Source organism: Callorhinus ursinus, unplaced genomic scaffold, assembly GCF_003265705.2.
Source record: "Callorhinus ursinus isolate GAN/ISIS: 27379988/994484 unplaced genomic scaffold, GSC_fseal_2.0 scaffold21, whole genome shotgun sequence".
Classification (NCBI taxonomy): Eukaryota; Metazoa; Chordata; class Mammalia; order Carnivora; family Otariidae; genus Callorhinus; species Callorhinus ursinus.
This window is the reverse complement of record NW_027397083.1, coordinates 13,313,915-13,330,367: the sequence shown is the minus strand read 5'-3', so window position 1 is coordinate 13,330,367 and position 16,453 is coordinate 13,313,915. Positions and strand designations below refer to the sequence as shown.

The following is a 16,453-nucleotide window of genomic DNA, read 5'->3' as shown; positions in this document are numbered from 1 at the left end:
TGGATAGGCATCATCTAATCTGTTTAGGGCCTAAATAGATAAAAAAAAATGTGGTGTAAGTGAGAATTGTCTCTCCCTCTCTCTCTCTCTCTTTGCCTGACTGTTCCAGCTGGGACATCAGTCTTCTCCTGCCCTTAGACTGGGTCTTACACCACTAGCTGGCCTGGGTCCTAGCTTACAAATGGCAGATTATGGGACTGCTCAGCCTCCATAATCATATGAGCTACTTCCTCATAATAAATTCCTCTCCTAGGTCTCTAGAATAGAGATATCGCCTATTGGTTGTGTTTCTCTGGAGAACCCTGTCTAATACGGCAGCGTCTAATGTAATATTTTAGGCAGAGAGGATAGCAAGCAGAGGTATATATGGACTTTTTGGGGACCAGCACAAGGGTCAGTGTGGCTGTAGTAAGTGGGTGGAAAAAGTAATGCTCCTTGTTTGTCCTTGTGAAGTTTTTGGCTTTTACTCTAACCAAGATGGGGAGCTACAGGAGGGTTTTGATCAGAGAAGTAAAATGATCTGACTTGTAATTTTAACAGGACTAGAATTTGTTGACTGATTTGATGTGAGGATTTAGAGAAAGATAAATGAAGGATGACTTTAGGAGTTTACCTTAAACTGAGTTAGTTGCCTTTAAAGAAGATGAAAAGACTGTGAGGAGAGAGGGTTTCGGGGGAGGATGGGGAGCTCTTGAGGCAACGTTGTGTTTAACTGAGTGCTAAGCATCTTAAGTGTATTAGCTCATTTAATTCTCCTAAGAACATTACCAGGTAACACTATTTTTTTAAAATAATATTTATTTATTTATTTATTTGAGGGAGAGAGAGAGACAGAGAGAGAACAGAGGGAGAGGGAGAGGGAAAAGCAGCTTCCCCGCTGAGCAGAGAGACCACTGTGGGACTCGATCCCAGGACCCGGAGATCATGACCTGAGCCGAAGGCAGATGCTTAACCAACTGAGCCACCCAGGCGCCCCACCAGGAACTACTATTATTCCCAGTTTCAAATAAGGAAATAGAGTCAGAGAGGTTAAGAAATGTGCCCAAGATCCCACAGCTTGCAAGAGCTGGGGCTAGAATTTAAACTCAGGTTTGTGTCAGTCCAAAAGCCTGCAGTACCCAGTACCACAGCCCAACACCATACAGATAATAATGGCCATGATAGCCATATTTGCTCATGAAGACTGAGGCCTAATGAGTATCCTCAGATTTGACCATCTAAAGAGCTTCCTCCTCCTTGGTAGGTGGATAAGGGAAGTGTCCAGGATGAGAGATTTGATCCATACAGTAATAGTCGGCTTGGGCTGCCATAACCAAGTACCACAGAGCGGGTGGTTTAAACAACAGAAATTAATTTTCTCACAGGTCTAGAAGCTAGAGGTCAGAGGTCAAGATGTCTCAGGTTTGGTTTCTTTGGCTTGTTGTTGGTGCATCTCTAGATGTGACCTCATTTCTTCTTGAAAGGACATCAGTCAGATTGGATTAGGGCACACCCCAAAGATTTCATTTTATCTTAATCACCTCTTTAAAGTTCTCTCTCTAAATACAGTTACATGGGGGTTATGATTTCATCATGTGAATTTTGGGAGACACAATTCACCCCATAACACTCACCTTCAAATCAACGGGCATAAACCACAACTTATTTTAACACTATACTCTGTTACTGTTTGTTACCAAGGAGAAGTAACTTTGTTGGAGAAAGGGAGTCATGAGTCCAGGCTGCCAAAAGGCCATTGAACCTGGAGTTGATTCCTGGTATCTTACACATAGTTTCTACATAATGGTTTGTGGGTGATGAGAAAAAGAGAAGCCACAAAAAGACCTAGGAGGTCTGAGAACACTTCATGATGTCATGTTGCTGAGAACATTTTTTTTTTTTTTTGGTCTAATATATGTAATACATACTAGTGAAAGATAATCATGGGTTTTTGTTATGGTTGGTGATTTTTTGGAGGGGTGAAAGGTATTGAAGAGATTGGAAATGTTGAGGGATGTTGGAGGAGAATGATGGTATATTCTTTTTTGCTAGAAGTACAAAGGACGGCAAATCTCAACTAAAGCTCAACTCAGCTAAGTCCCCCCCTTGTTATCACAAAACAAAGATATTTTTTAAGATTGACATGAAGACAGGAAAGAGTAGAATCCAGATTGGTCTTTATAGAAATTTTTAAAAGATTTTATTTATTTATTTGACAGAGAGACACACAGCGAGAGAGGGAACACAAGCAGGGGCAGTGGGAGAGGGAGAAGCCGGCTTGCCACTGAGCAGGGAGCCCGATGCGGGGCTCGATCCCAGAACCCTGGGATCATGACCGGAGCTGAAGGCAGACGCTTAACGACTGAGCCACCCAGTCTTTATAGAAACTTACATAATGAAGTAAATTATTACTACTAATAGCCATCCCTAGATGTGGAAATAAAGATACAAACATTTCTCTTTTCTGTAATAATAATGGCAAAGTGAGGTTTTACTTGCATTTGGAAATTGTGCTCTTTGTTTGAGTGGGAGGAATGTCCTAGGAAAAATGTATAACAAGATAAGCATTTAAATCACATAGTAAATTATAAACTATTTTTTAGAAACATATTACAGAAAATTCAATGGCAGATTTTTGCATGAAAATAATTAGGAGTTGATTCTACCTTTCCATCTCTCTCTAGAACCACTATTCATAAGTTGAAAAGAACATAGTTTTTCATTAACATTTATTAAAAACATAGCAATTGTTCTCCTTATATAGAAAATCAAGCCACATAGTAACTATCGACAGAAACACAGTTAAATTAAATTAAATTGCAGTTAAAGTCCCTTTGTTTAAAAGTATCATTTTCTCACCCTCCCAAAATTATTGTGAAATTTTGGGAACCCCCAAATTGTAGAGCTTTTTGTTGCCCAGTGTTTTGTAAAATTGTCTTTTGCTGTCCTGCAAGTACTTATTTCAGGCTATTATGTTTACCCTAGGCTGAGAAAGCTCATTCCTCGAACTTGAATTCTAGCTTCAAGAAATTTCGATCAAATTCATCCTACACTGATGTTGAACTCATTCTTAGACTCTTACAGCTAGATAGAACAAGGAAGAAAGACACAACTTCCTATATTTGGGGCTTGAAGATGGGACGGATACCTGCAAATTAGAAAGGATGTCTAGTAGAGTCCTAAACACTGGACATCACTTCTCAGTTCCTCAGACTCCCTCACAAAAACACAGTCTTCATGTCTTCACTTGCTTGAGGAGCGAGGAGAAGGTATTTGTTCCATATTTTCTGGGGCCAGTTAGCAGTAGCGAGTTTCATGTTGGACCTTGACTTCAGTGGAAGACTGCAGTTAACTAGGTGTGGGGTCTTGAGCAAGTTGCTTGGATTGCCCCAGCTTTGGGTATTGTTTCTTCATCTGTAGGAATCATGGGGGATTCCTACAGAGGTAGGTGATGATGGAGGGGACAGTCAGGGAGGGTAGAAGCTGGGATCAGGGGAGGGTAGAAGTTAGGTTAAGGAGAGGAGAGAAGAGAACCAAACTTAATGACTCCTGAAACCAGTTGGGATCCCACTTCAGGAGACTTTTTAGTCTCATGAATGGCTCTTCCTGAGAGACTTTTTTGCCCACATGATGGCAGTAATTGTATAGAAACAGTCTAGCTAACCTCAGAAAGCCCGCTGCGGCACTCCTGAATTTTTGGAGAATGAGCTGCAGCTGAGGTTTAGAGCAATTAATAACACATTAGAAAATTTACTAACAGGGATAATCCACATTGAGTTAATTAGAAAGCAATTTCAAGACTGGGGAAGTGGGGGAGGAATGAGCATGTAGAGATGCTGGCTCTCTTCTCCCAGTGCTGGGGCAAGTTTGCATTATCACTGAAGGCTCTCATCTAGCAGTGACCTATTAAGATTCTGCTTCTTTGCCAACTCAAGTTCCTTTCCAGGCTGAGGGAAGCCAGATGGCACGGGGGGCGGGAGAGGGAGGGATACTCCCTTTCCAGTGCAGTGGAATGAATCTTGTCCTGGGATCCTAGAGACTTGGTTTGTAATGCTGTTTCTGCTACCAATTCCCTCCTGTGACATTGAGCAGGACACTGCCCTTTGGGGACTGTTTCTCACCTGTAAAATGTGTTCATCGGGTCAGATAACCTCCAAGTTCCCTTTTAGCTCTGGCATTCAGGTTGGTGATGTTAGGAGGCAGGAGTTTTGCAAGCTGGAGATACATAAATACAAGCTTATATATGTAATCACGATGTCAGTAAATAGCATCTGCTGGATTATGATAAGAGCGCAAAATGCCATGTTCACACACTCAGACCACGGCTGCAGGAGTAGATTTTGATTGATATCAGCACCTGGAGCTCATGGCTCTCTGGGAAGAAATTGAATTTGAAAAGTTCTCTTAAAAGGGCCTGCAGAGAGCCAAGGGTAGTAAGTGTAGGCAACTTGCTAAGGAGAGCTGGGGGCTCCGAAGCAGAGGCTGGGAAAAGGAGGGACAGCCTGCCAGGTGTGAATGTGCAGAGGGAGCCAGGCCAGTGCAGGGCCTGTGGACACTTCCAGGATTAACTGCAGCTAATCGCTCAGCTGGGAGTGCTGTGCTCAAGGCTGGAAACTGGCATCGAATCGTCCAAACGCTGGTTTGGCCTTTTCATACTTTTCCTCTTGCTAAATTTGGCCAAGATCTGTCAGCAGTGTTTTATTTTTAATTTGCTTGGAACAACGTGGCATCCTAGGCAGCTCTGACTTTGCTCTTTTATGATGCAAGTGCAAGTTTGCTCCAGGTGGGGTTTGTCACGTGGGAAAGATCTGGAGCAAGAATGTTGGGTAGAATTTTAGTGGCCAGGAAAAGGGACAAGAATTCATGGCTCAGCTTCTTTTTCTTGATGATCCACAGGAGATCTTAATTCTCTGCAGAGGGCAGGTGACAGTGACACGTTTTCAACGTGGATGGGAAAAAGGCCCTGGGTGTCATGGGGAAGAACAAGGAAATATTGGAAATCCTGCCCTTGAAGAATCTGATATATACAAATCCAGACTTTTATAAAAAAAAAATTAGAAGAGTATATCTTCATATGTACCCAATATTTTATTTTGCCTCATTTAAAATTCATTAATAGTACTTTTACTTATTTGTAAATCTCATGGGTTTTTTTTCTATTTTAAAGGTAACACATAGTCATGTGTTAAAAAATTAGACAATACAAAAATCTATGATAAATATGGTAAAAAAAAAAAAAAAAGACCAAGCTCTCTGGCTAACTGACCCTCTGCCCTGGTGTATATTCTTTGATGAGTCTCTGTGAACATCTAACTTCCCTAAGAAAAATTGAAAAGGATTCCATTTATGAATTTTTGAGCTTAGAGAAATTTTCCAACTCTGGTTTGGACTGACGCTGTTTGCTTGGACTTCAGGAAAGTTCCAGAAAAGTGGGATGGTTGGCCACCTTAGTTTCACTTAACTTCTAGGTGAGTGTTTAGAACTGAAGCCTGCCTGATCCTTGGAAGCTGGGACTCACTGCTTTTTCTAATTCCATGAGATATATCCTGTTTCCTTCAACATGAAGCAAGAACATCTGGCCCTTTCTCTTTCTGTGAGTCCAGTAAAGATGCAGGGTTTTGGAGTATGGGAGGATGGATGGGAAGGGCATCTTCTTCCATGTCTGCTGTGTTGTGTCTCCTCTCTACCTGACCCCACTGAATGAAGAGGGCCATAAAGCCCACCCATCCTGGAGGCCCTACTTCCTGCTGATCTGAACATGGACACCGTCTTTAGAAAATTCTCAGCTCCCACCTGCCCGGTCTTACAGTGTCATATGAACCTCAGGTGATGGGTCTATCCCCTTGGACACAAACACACCGAAGCTCCTAGAAGCCACAGGCCATCTCTCCCACTATGATTGCAATGGCTTCTGTTCTGTTGTTAGCTCAGTGAGCAGGAACTGTGTCCTTAGGACTGTTGTGTGGTTAAATAGGCCCAAGTGCAAAACAGTGGAAATATAAGAGGAGTGTCTTGTGAGGGCAGCACAGCACAGAGAAATCCTTGCACCTGCCTCTTTGACGGTTTTTGCTAAGAATCAAATGAGAACGAGAGGATCCCTCACATATTAGCTGGACAGAGAGGTACTTTGGGGATAAAGCTGACCTCAGAACTATGAATGGGGTTTGAAAAAGAGATGGTACTAAGTATACAGAAGTACATTCTTGAGTCGTTTCCCACTACGACTACAAGTTGGCTTTCAATATTCTTTTACAGTGGAGTGGAGTGGTTAAGGACCCCCACATTTACCAGTTAGTGGCTGGGTGACCATGGATGAGTTCTCCATTGCTCTAAGCTTGTATTGCTCCTCTTTAGAGATAATAAAGTCAGATGTATAGATTGTTGGGATGATTAAATAATATGTAAGGCACTTAGAAGCCTGGCCTATTGCTTGGGGCTAAAGTGATCAATCCAATTTATAGATGAGGAGATTCTGGCTCCCAAAGTTTAAGTAATATATTGAAGACCTAAGGCGAGATTTAAATCCAAGTCAAATCTGTTGACTACAAAACACTAGTCATGTTTAAAACCCAGTGTTGTTGCAAGGAGCGCAACCTTCCCTGACTGAGAATTGACCCAGTAGGAGGATTCTGGGACGGGTTTGGATCTTATTTCAAAATAATAATAAAAATTATCTCAGTCAGTATTTGATGAGTTTCTCCTAAGGGCAGACACTGTCCCTGTATTTTCCTGTGATAACTCTCACCTTATAATCTCACTGACTCTGAGGTATATGCTATTGGTATTTCTTACAGATGAGGAAACTGAGGCACAGAGCTATCAAATCTTTTGGCAGAAGCCAGAGCTTATGTTGACAAGTTCATGTCCAACCCAAACAGTCTTGGAGAGTGACCTGGCAGCTCTGGCAATGCTCCAGCACACACCCGGGACACCCGGGTCCCCGGCTAAGCTTCCTGAAGGGCCAGGTGCCAACTGGAGCTGGGGGCTCCTGGCCTGTGATTGGCTGCTGGCTTGTGTGGTTAGCCGTCTGTGGTGGGCGAGGCTGGGAAGGACAGTGGAAGCTGATAAATAATGCAGCAGTCTGCTCTGGGGGACCAGAGAGCAAAGAGGGGGAGGAGAACACACTTTGCCTTCTCTTCGGTATCAAGTAATATCAACCGAATTACAGACATCCCAACACTTTGGCCAGGCAGCCTGCTGAGCAAGGTAACACTCATAACTTTCATGCCCTGAGCCACAATATTTATTACATTTTTATGTTTCTCATCAGAAGGACTTGGGCTTTTTTCCTTGCAGGGAATGAGGGGAAGGATCAAGGGAAGCTAACAACAATTTGATTTTTCTTTTTCTAATGTATAAAAATTGGAAAGGAGTAAGAAGCTAAGTTTCGAAGACAATGTAGATTCACAGAGAAGATACAGACATCCAAATTGCTGTAAATGAATAGGCAGAGGAAACCTTTAAGGAGTGCTTCTTGAATGGATGAGTAAATAAATGATCAGAAGGAAAGGTGACTCTTGGAAAGAAATGGTGTGCTTGTCTAGGCATGATAAATAAATCAGCAAACAAATTCCATGGTGGGAGGAAATGTAGTCTCCCAGGTATTCCCAGGTATTGCCAGCAATTTCCTGAATTCGATTCCAGTAGGTAGGACACCAGCTTTTCTCAGTGTGACCGTGGGCTACTCATAGCAGGATCCCTGAAATGCTTAACAAATGCAATTTCTGGACTCCATCCTAGATAAACTGAGTGAGAATCTCTGGAACCTGATGATCTCCATTATTTTTTTTTTTTAAACTCAAGCTCCCCAGTAATTCTAATACATGATGATTTTTGAGAATTGTCACTATAGGGACCCTACACAGAGATTATGTTCTTGAACTGGGATTCCAGACCAGGGGTTGCAACAGTGCCCTTCTCTTTCTGAAGTAGTTCAAGCAAGAAGTTGCCTGGAGGAAGGGAAAGAATCTTTGGGTCATTTTGTGGATGCCTGAGACTTATAGAAAGCCTGCTGATGCTGTCAACTTTTTGATGACAGTGTTTGGCAGAAAGTAGAGAATAGCATTTATGGAGTGAATGGATGGATGCATGGGGGGGGTAGGTGCGACAATGAGGGGTCACACTTGGGCACGCAGTGCTCACTTGGACATTGTATACAGATCAAGTCGAAGATGTGGAGAGGGGAGACTGGGCCAAGGGCTAGGATGTCGGTGTGTATAGGGTATGTAGGGTGTGTAGAGTGGGAGGTGGTGCCGCTGCTATGATTCAGCCTCCTGAAGTAGTAGATGCTACCTGGGCCAAGCCATCCCAGCCTGGTTCGTCCAGATGAATCTGTGCCCTGTGTTGATGAAGACCCCACAGCTGTGATGGCAGGTGATGGCCACACTGAGATGGCAGTGCCTCCTGGGAACAGGGCTGAGCCGGCAAGTGAGGCTGGTCTGCTGCTGAGACCTTTTGTTAGCAGAGAGATCAGGCATTTGTAAGATTCCCAAGTGTTGAACAGTGACCGCACGATGACTCTTACTTAATCCCAACTTTGTGCTGTGTAGAGGTCCATATTTTAGTTCCCTTTCTACACGTTTACCAGAAAAGAAAAATGAGGTTGCTGGGCGCCTGGGTGGCTCAGTTGGTTAAGCAACTGCCTTTGGCTCGGGTCATGATCCTGGAGTCCAGGGATCGAGTCCCACATCGGGCTCCCTGCTCAGCAGGGAGTCCGCTTCTCCCTCTGACCCTCCCCCCTCTCATGCTCTCTCTATCTCATTCTCTCTCTCAAATAAATAAAATCTTTAAAAAAGAAAAAAAAGAAAAATGAGGTTGCTGATCAGATTTGAGGCTTAGCCAGGTCTTAAAACTTTTGGGAAGGTGGGGGGAGGGCGGATTTGGGAAGTTATAAAGAGAAGTAACAACGGGTACATATAATTCTAGTCTCTAAAACATTTTTTCCCTAAAGTAAATTGATCACAAAATTAAAAAAATAATACGTGTTTGTGGTGAAAAATTAAAATGATGTAAGAATGAATAAATAGAAAATTAAAGAGACCTTCTTACCAGTGTCAATTCTATTTTTGGAGAGTAAACATTGTTAAGATTTTAGTGCGCATGCTCCCAGAATATGTGTACTTGTAGGTGTGGGCAAATGTACGTAAATGGAATCCTAATAGTTATTGTTGTCCTGTCTTCTGCTTTGTCATGTGGGTATCTTTCCGCATCACTGATGCGTATAGAAATTGCACATATGCATTAATGCTTATGGAAATGTTAAATGTCTCTGTTGTTTTCCATTGTATATCTGGACCCATAGTTTTTTTAATAATGCCCTATTGGTGATTATTTATGCTATTTCCTGTTTTTTTAAAGTAACAAAGAATTTTTTTTTAAACAAATCTCTTTCTGTGTCTCAGTCTCTCTCCATGAAATATTCACAGTGGGAATAACCTGTGGAATGTTATTCCCACACAATAAATAACCTGTAGGAATGTTTCTATAGAATAACTTCCTAAAAGCAAGTTGATTGCACCAAAGATAAGATATAGTTAAACTTTTAAAAAACATTGCTAAATTGTTCACTAGAGATATTATACCAATTTATATTCCTCCCAAGAATGCATGAAGATACTTGCATTTCCCCATACCTTCATTAATGCTGAGTAATAATATTTTTAATCTTTGTTAACCAGATAGATAAAACATACCTCATTAGATCTAGTTATTAAAAGTTCTACCTTTCGGGGCGCCTGGGTGGCTCAGTCATTAAGCGTCTGCCTTCGGCTCAGGTCATGATCCCAGGGTCCTGGGATCGAGCCCCACATTGGGCTCCCTGCTCCTTGGGAAGCCTGCTTCTCCCTCTCCCAATCCCCCTGCTTGTGTTCCCTCTCTCACTGTGTCTCTCTCTGTCCAATAAATAAAATCTTAAAAAAAAGTAAAAGTTCTACCTTCTAAAAGTAATACATGTTTATTTCAGAAAAAGTAGAAATCACAGGTAAGGATGAAAAGTATAAAACATCCATAGCTGGGGTTCCCTGGCTGGCTCCGTTGGTAGAGCATGTGACTCTTGATCTCGGGGTTGTGAGTTCGAGCCCCATTTTGGGTGTAGAGATTACTTAAAAAATAAAATCTTTTTTTTTTAAAAGAAAATAAAACATCCATAGCATCCACAGATAACCATGATGAGCATCTTGGTGTGTATTCCCCTTCAGAGCAAGAAGAATAACACATCCCTTCTACCCTCTTCTTGCTTCTAGTTTGGATAAAGTTTTAGCCGTTGAACTGAAAACAAAACAAATACATTTGATTTGGATGCCAAGGGCTAATAATTGGTTGGTGATGTTCTGCTTTCTCTGGGAGTATTTAAACAAATGTGTTTTGGCAGAGTTTGACATAACATTTCAGGCCAGTGGGAGTCAGGAGGGGAGTGGGTAGGGAGTGGAGATAGTTCTAGAGATCCCTCCAACATGCCTGTGGTTGACTTACTCATTGTGAAAGTTCATTATTTAGCTCCGGAGATGGTGATGCAGTTTTTAAAAATAAAAACGCAAAATATCTTGGAAATCAGAGAATAAACATGTTAGGAAAAGACTGGGTAGGAAAAGTCTAATGGAATGAAAAGGCATTTGGGAAGGAGTTCCAGCCAATGGGGCAGGGGAGACCTGGGAGGCCTTCACACCTGCTGCAGGATAGAATTTAGGAACATAACTGAACCCTAAGCAATGTTGAGGTGTTTGCTGGGCTGCAGTTGAAATACTTTTGAGGTTAATGAGACCTTTGAGATGGTTGAAATTGTTTAGATTTCACACCATCCTGCACATAGAACAATTTAACAGGATTTCCTTTTTAACCATGTCTTGGAAACTGGCTTTTAGTTTTCATGAAGAACATCAGCCTCTGAAGCCTAGAGCATGCAAGATGGAACAACCTTCATTAGTTTAAAGGGATGACTTAAGGGCACCTGGGTGGCTCAGTTGGTTGGGAGACTGCCTTTGGCTCAGGTCATGATCCTGGAGTCCCTGGATGGAGTCCTGCGTTGGGCTCCCTGCTCAGCAAGGAGCCTGCTTCTCCCTCTAACCCTCCCCCCTCTCATGTACTCTCTCTCTCTCTCATTCTCGCTCTCTCAAATAAATAAATAAATCTTAAAAAAAAGGGATGACTTAAAAAGAAACTTTGGGGGCGCCTGGGTGGCTCAGTCATTAAGCGTCTGCCTTCGGCTCAGGTCATGATCCCAGGGTCCTGGGATTGAGCCCTGCATCGGGCTCCCTGCTCAGCGGGAAGCCTGCTTCTCCCTCTCCCACTCCCCCTGCTTGTGTTCCTGCTCATGCTCTCTCTCTCTCTGTGTCAAATAAATAAATAAAATCTTAAAAAAGAAAAGAAAAGAAAAGAAAAACTTTGGTAGCAGCAGTCAGGATTGGCCGTTGCACCTCCTTCCCCCCAGGCCCTACCCCACCCTGGCTATTCATCTGAGGATTAGTCTCCATGACCACATGACTATATAAAAATATCATCAAGCTGGTTAGTTCATTTTTTTTTTAAAGATTTTATTTATTTGTGTATTTAGAGAGAGAAAAAGAGAACATGAGCCAGGTGGAGTGGGGAGGGAGGGGCAGAGGGAGAGAGAGAATCTCAAGTAGACGCCCCACTGAGCATGAAGCCTGATATGGGGCTCGATCCCACAACCCTGAGATCGTGACCTGAGCCTAAATCAGGAGTCGGACGCCCAACCGTCTGTGTCATCCAGGCACCCCAATCTGGTTAGTTAATTAATTGAGGGGGGAAAAAGTTTTGCTTGACATAATTTGTGGGTCAAGAGTGTTAACCCTGGCAAATCTGGGAGAGATAGATGATGGGTTGAGACACAGTTGCTGTTTTTCCAGTGATATGTACTAAGGAATTTTGAAAATATTGGGCTAATTGGATCTAGAGAGGACTCAAATGGCATTTGCAGATTTTTCTTTGCAGCACTACCCAGATTGGTAGGGTTTCCTGGCATATGCAATTGCTAATATTTTTTTATCAAAAGAAAAATATTACTCCTGCCTTTTCTTATTACAAACCATAAAGCTAATGACCATTGTCCAGTAATGACTTCCGGGATGGGCTGTGTGATTTTTACCTGAAATGACTTGAATTTTTAATCTTAAAAGCCCTTTGGACTCTTTGTATGTTCATACTATGGTTTGTTGCAGGTTTAGAGAGTTCTGTGGTGTTTTGTTTCTAATGTAGACACAGCCTTATAATTTACAGCAGTGTTCATTAATTAAAATTGTAAGCATAATTACTATCCATGATACTTATTATTAGCATTCATAAAGCCTCAAAATTCACTTCATCCTTTCAAGTAGTGAGTAATTAGTTTCTTTGGTTTTGTAGCTTTATCATCCCTTTATGACCTGCTTGGAAGAAATAAACAACCAAACTCCCAGGAGACTGCTTTAAAAAGCTGGAAATATATTGTCCAACTAGTGCAATGAGGCTAATACAATGCAGAAAATATGACTTTTCTGTGGTTTTACTAGTCAGTTTTTCCTTGTATTTATTCAGCAAATAACTATTCAGCCCTAATGTGTACTAGGAATGTCGGAGAGATAGAGATGAATCACTCCAAAATTCTGTCCTCAAAGACTTTAAGGTCTTGGTGGAAAGAAAATAAGGTCATACATATATACGTAAAATGAACCATAGTGGTGCATGTTGGTATAGATGACCATGTACACGGTTGAAGCGGGGAATGACTGTTCTCTGCTGTATGCTCAGCACCTAACAGAGTATATTAAAATAGGAGGTTTAATAAGTAACTTTTTGGATCAATGAATGAATGAATAATTGAATGTATTAGTATGTATTCCTTCTGAGATGCATCCGTGGGCTCTTGAATGTTTTTCTTAATCTGACTTGTTTTCATTGTTCCCAGGCATCTCAATCAACATGGCTGTCTCTTTGCCACCCACCCTGGGACTCACTTCTGCCCCAGATGAAATTCAGCACCCACATATTAAATTTTCAGAATGGAAATTTAAACTGTTCAGGGTACGATCTTTTGAAAAGCCACCCGAAGAAGCTCAAGTAGAAAAGAAAGTTTCCTCTGAGGGGAAACCCTCTCTGGAGCAATCTCCAGCTGTCCTGGACAAGGCTGATGGTCAGAAGCCGGCTCTGAGTCAACCAGCATTAAATGCTCACCCTAAATTTCTGAAGAAATCCCATGATGATGGGAAAGCAAGAGACAAAGCAATCCACCAAGCCAACCTTCGACATCTCTGCCGTATCTGTGGGAATTCTTTTAAAACTGACGGGCACAATAGGAGATATCCAGTCCACGGGCCTGTGGATGGTAAAACCCAAGTCCTTTTACGAAAGAAGGAAAAGAGAGCCACTTCCTGGCCAGACCTCATTGCCAAGGTCTTCCGGATCGATGTGAAAGCAGATGTTGACTCAATCCACCCCACTGAGTTCTGCCATAACTGCTGGCGCATCCTGTACAGGAAGTTTAGCGGTGCCCCATGTGAGGTTTACTTCCCAAGGAATGCAACCATGGAGTGGCACCCCCACACACCATCCTGTGACATCTGCCACACTGCCCGCCAGGGACTCAAGAGGAAGAGTCATCAGCCAAACGGGCAGCTCAGCAAAAAACTCAAAACTGTGGTTGACCGAGCGAGAAGAGCCCATCGGCACAAGAGAAGAGCTCCGGCAAGGATTAGCAGCGAGGAAGTGATGCAGAAGATTTCCAACTGCAGTAATATACATCTTAGTACCAAGCTTCTTGCAGTGGACTTCCCAGCACATTTTGTGAAATCCATCTCCTGCCAGATTTGCAAACACATTCTGGCTGACCCTGTGGAGACCACCTGTAAGCATGTATTTTGCAGGATCTGCATTCTCAGATGCCTCAAAGTCATAGGCAGCAACTGTCCCTGTTGCCAATATCCCTGCTTCCCTACCAACCTGGAGAGTCCAGTGAAGTCCTTTCTGAGCATCTTGAATTCCCTGATGGTGAAATGTCCAGCCAAGGAGTGCAACGAGGAGGTAAGCCTAGAAAAATATAATCACCACGTCTCAAGCCACAAGGAATCCAAAGAGACTCTTGTGCATATTAACAAAGGGGGTCGGCCCCGTCAGCATCTCCTGTCCTTGACCCGAAGGGCTCAGAAGCACCGCCTGAGGGAGCTCAAGCTGCAAGTCAAGGCTTTCGCCGACAGAGAAGAAGGTGGAGATGTGAAATCCGTGTGTCTGACCTTGTTCCTGCTGGCGCTGAGGGCAAGGAATGAGCACAGACAAGCGGACGAGCTGGAGGCCATCATGCAGGGACGGGGCTCTGGCCTGCAGCCAGCTGTGTGCTTGGCCATCCGTGTCAACACCTTCCTCAGCTGCAGTCAGTACCACAAGATGTACAGGACTGTGAAAGCCATCACCGGGAGGCAGATTTTCCAGCCTTTGCATGCCCTTCGGAATGCTGAGAAGGTCCTCCTGCCAGGCTACCACCCCTTTGAGTGGCAGCCCCCTCTGAAGAACGTGTCCTCCAGCACCGACGTGGGCATTATTGATGGCCTGTCCGGCCTGTCCTCCTCGGTGGATGACTACACTGTGGATACCATTGCGAAGCGCTTCCGCTACGATTCGGCTTTGGTATCTGCTCTGATGGACATGGAAGAAGACATCTTGGAAGGCATGAGAGCCCAAGACCTTGATGACTACCTGAATGGCCCCTTCACCGTCGTGGTGAAGGAGTCTTGTGACGGAATGGGAGATGTGAGCGAGAAGCACGGGAGCGGGCCAGCAGTTCCAGAAAAGGCAGTTCGGTTTTCGTTCACGGTCATGAAAATTACTGTAGCCCATGGCTCAGAAAATGTGAAGGTGTTTGAAGAAGTCAAACCCAACTCTGAACTGTGTTGTAAGCCCCTGTGTCTTATGCTGGCAGATGAGTCTGACCACGAGACCCTGACGGCCATCCTGAGTCCTCTCATTGCCGAGAGGGAGGCCATGAAGAGCAGCCAATTAATGCTTGAGATGGGAGGCATCCTTCGGACTTTCAAGTTCATCTTCAGGGGCACCGGATATGATGAGAAACTCATCCGGGAAGTCGAAGGCCTCGAGGCTTCTGGCTCAGTCTACATTTGTACCCTTTGTGACACCACCCGCCTAGAAGCCTCTCAAAATCTTGTCTTCCACTCCATCACCAGAAGCCACTCTGAGAACCTGGAGCGCTATGAGGTCTGGCGATCCAACCCATACCACGAGTCAGTGGAAGAACTGCGGGATCGGGTGAAAGGGGTCTCATCGAAACCTTTCATCGAGACTGTCCCTTCCATAGATGCACTCCACTGTGACATTGGCAACGCGGCTGAGTTCTACAAGATTTTCCAGCTAGAGATAGGGGAGGTGTATAGGAATCCCAATGCTTCCAAAGAGGAAAGGAAAAGATGGCAGGCTACATTGGACAAGCATCTCCGGAAGAAGATGAACCTGAAACCCATCATGAGGATGAATGGCAACTTTGCCAGGAAGCTCATGACCAAAGAGACAGTTGAAGCAGTTTGTGAATTAATTCCCTCTGAGGAGAGGCATGAAGCTCTGAGGGAGCTGATGGACCTTTACCTGAAGATGAAGCCTGTATGGCGATCAACGTGTCCTGCAAAAGAGTGCCCAGAATCCCTCTGCCAGTATAGCTTCAATTCACAGCGTTTTGCTGAGCTCCTTTCTACCAAGTTCAAGTATAGATATGAGGGCAAAATCACCAATTATTTTCACAAAACCCTGGCACACGTCCCTGAAATTATTGAGAGAGATGGCTCCATTGGGGCATGGGCAAGCGAGGGAAATGAGTCTGGCAACAAACTGTTCAGGCGCTTCCGAAAAATGAATGCCAGACAGTCCAAATGCTATGAGATGGAAGATGTCTTGAAACACCACTGGCTGTATACCTCCAAATACCTGCAGAAGTTTATGAATGCTCATAATGCGTATAAAAACTCTGGGTTTACCTTAAGCTCGCAGTCAGGCGTAGGGGACCCATTAGGCCTGGAGGACTCTCTGGAAACTCAAGATTCGATGGAATTTTAAGACGGGCAGTCACTTTTGAGCTGGTTTTGCAAATAAGTTTTCCTCTGGGTTGCACTGAGGCCTTCTCCTCGCGCACCCTTCACTCCTGTGTGTGGGGTTTCGCCACCCAAACAGTGGCAGATGGGAGAGGCCCACGGTGCTGAATCCATGTCAGGAATGGATAACTGATGAGCTGATTGCTGGAGCCGTTTCGGGAGTTCAGAAAAGCAACAGGAGAAATCAGTTATTTGAAAGCTCAATAACTCAGAACAGGAGTAACTGCAGGGGACCAGAGATGAACAAAGATGTGCATTGTGTGTAACTGAGTGACATGGAAAATCAAAGCCAAGGTTGTCAAAGAACAGCCCTGGAAGCCAGGAAAGGAATTTGTCTTGTGGTTTTCATTCCCCACCCCTTCAGTTTATTATACTTTGTATTGAGATATACA

At 43.7% G+C, this 16,453-nt stretch overlaps 1 protein-coding gene across 1 annotated transcript; it reads left to right on the top strand.

The window, feature by feature from the left end:
* The first annotated feature begins 12,894 nt into the window (after nucleotides 1-12,894).
* On the top strand, nucleotides 12,895-16,026 carry RAG1 (recombination activating 1). The gene has a single exon (XM_025878230.1). It carries the CDS (start codon nucleotides 12,895-12,897, stop codon nucleotides 16,024-16,026), a length of 3,132 nt encoding a protein of 1,043 aa, XP_025734015.1.
* The last annotated feature ends 427 nt before the right edge of the window (nucleotides 16,027-16,453 follow it).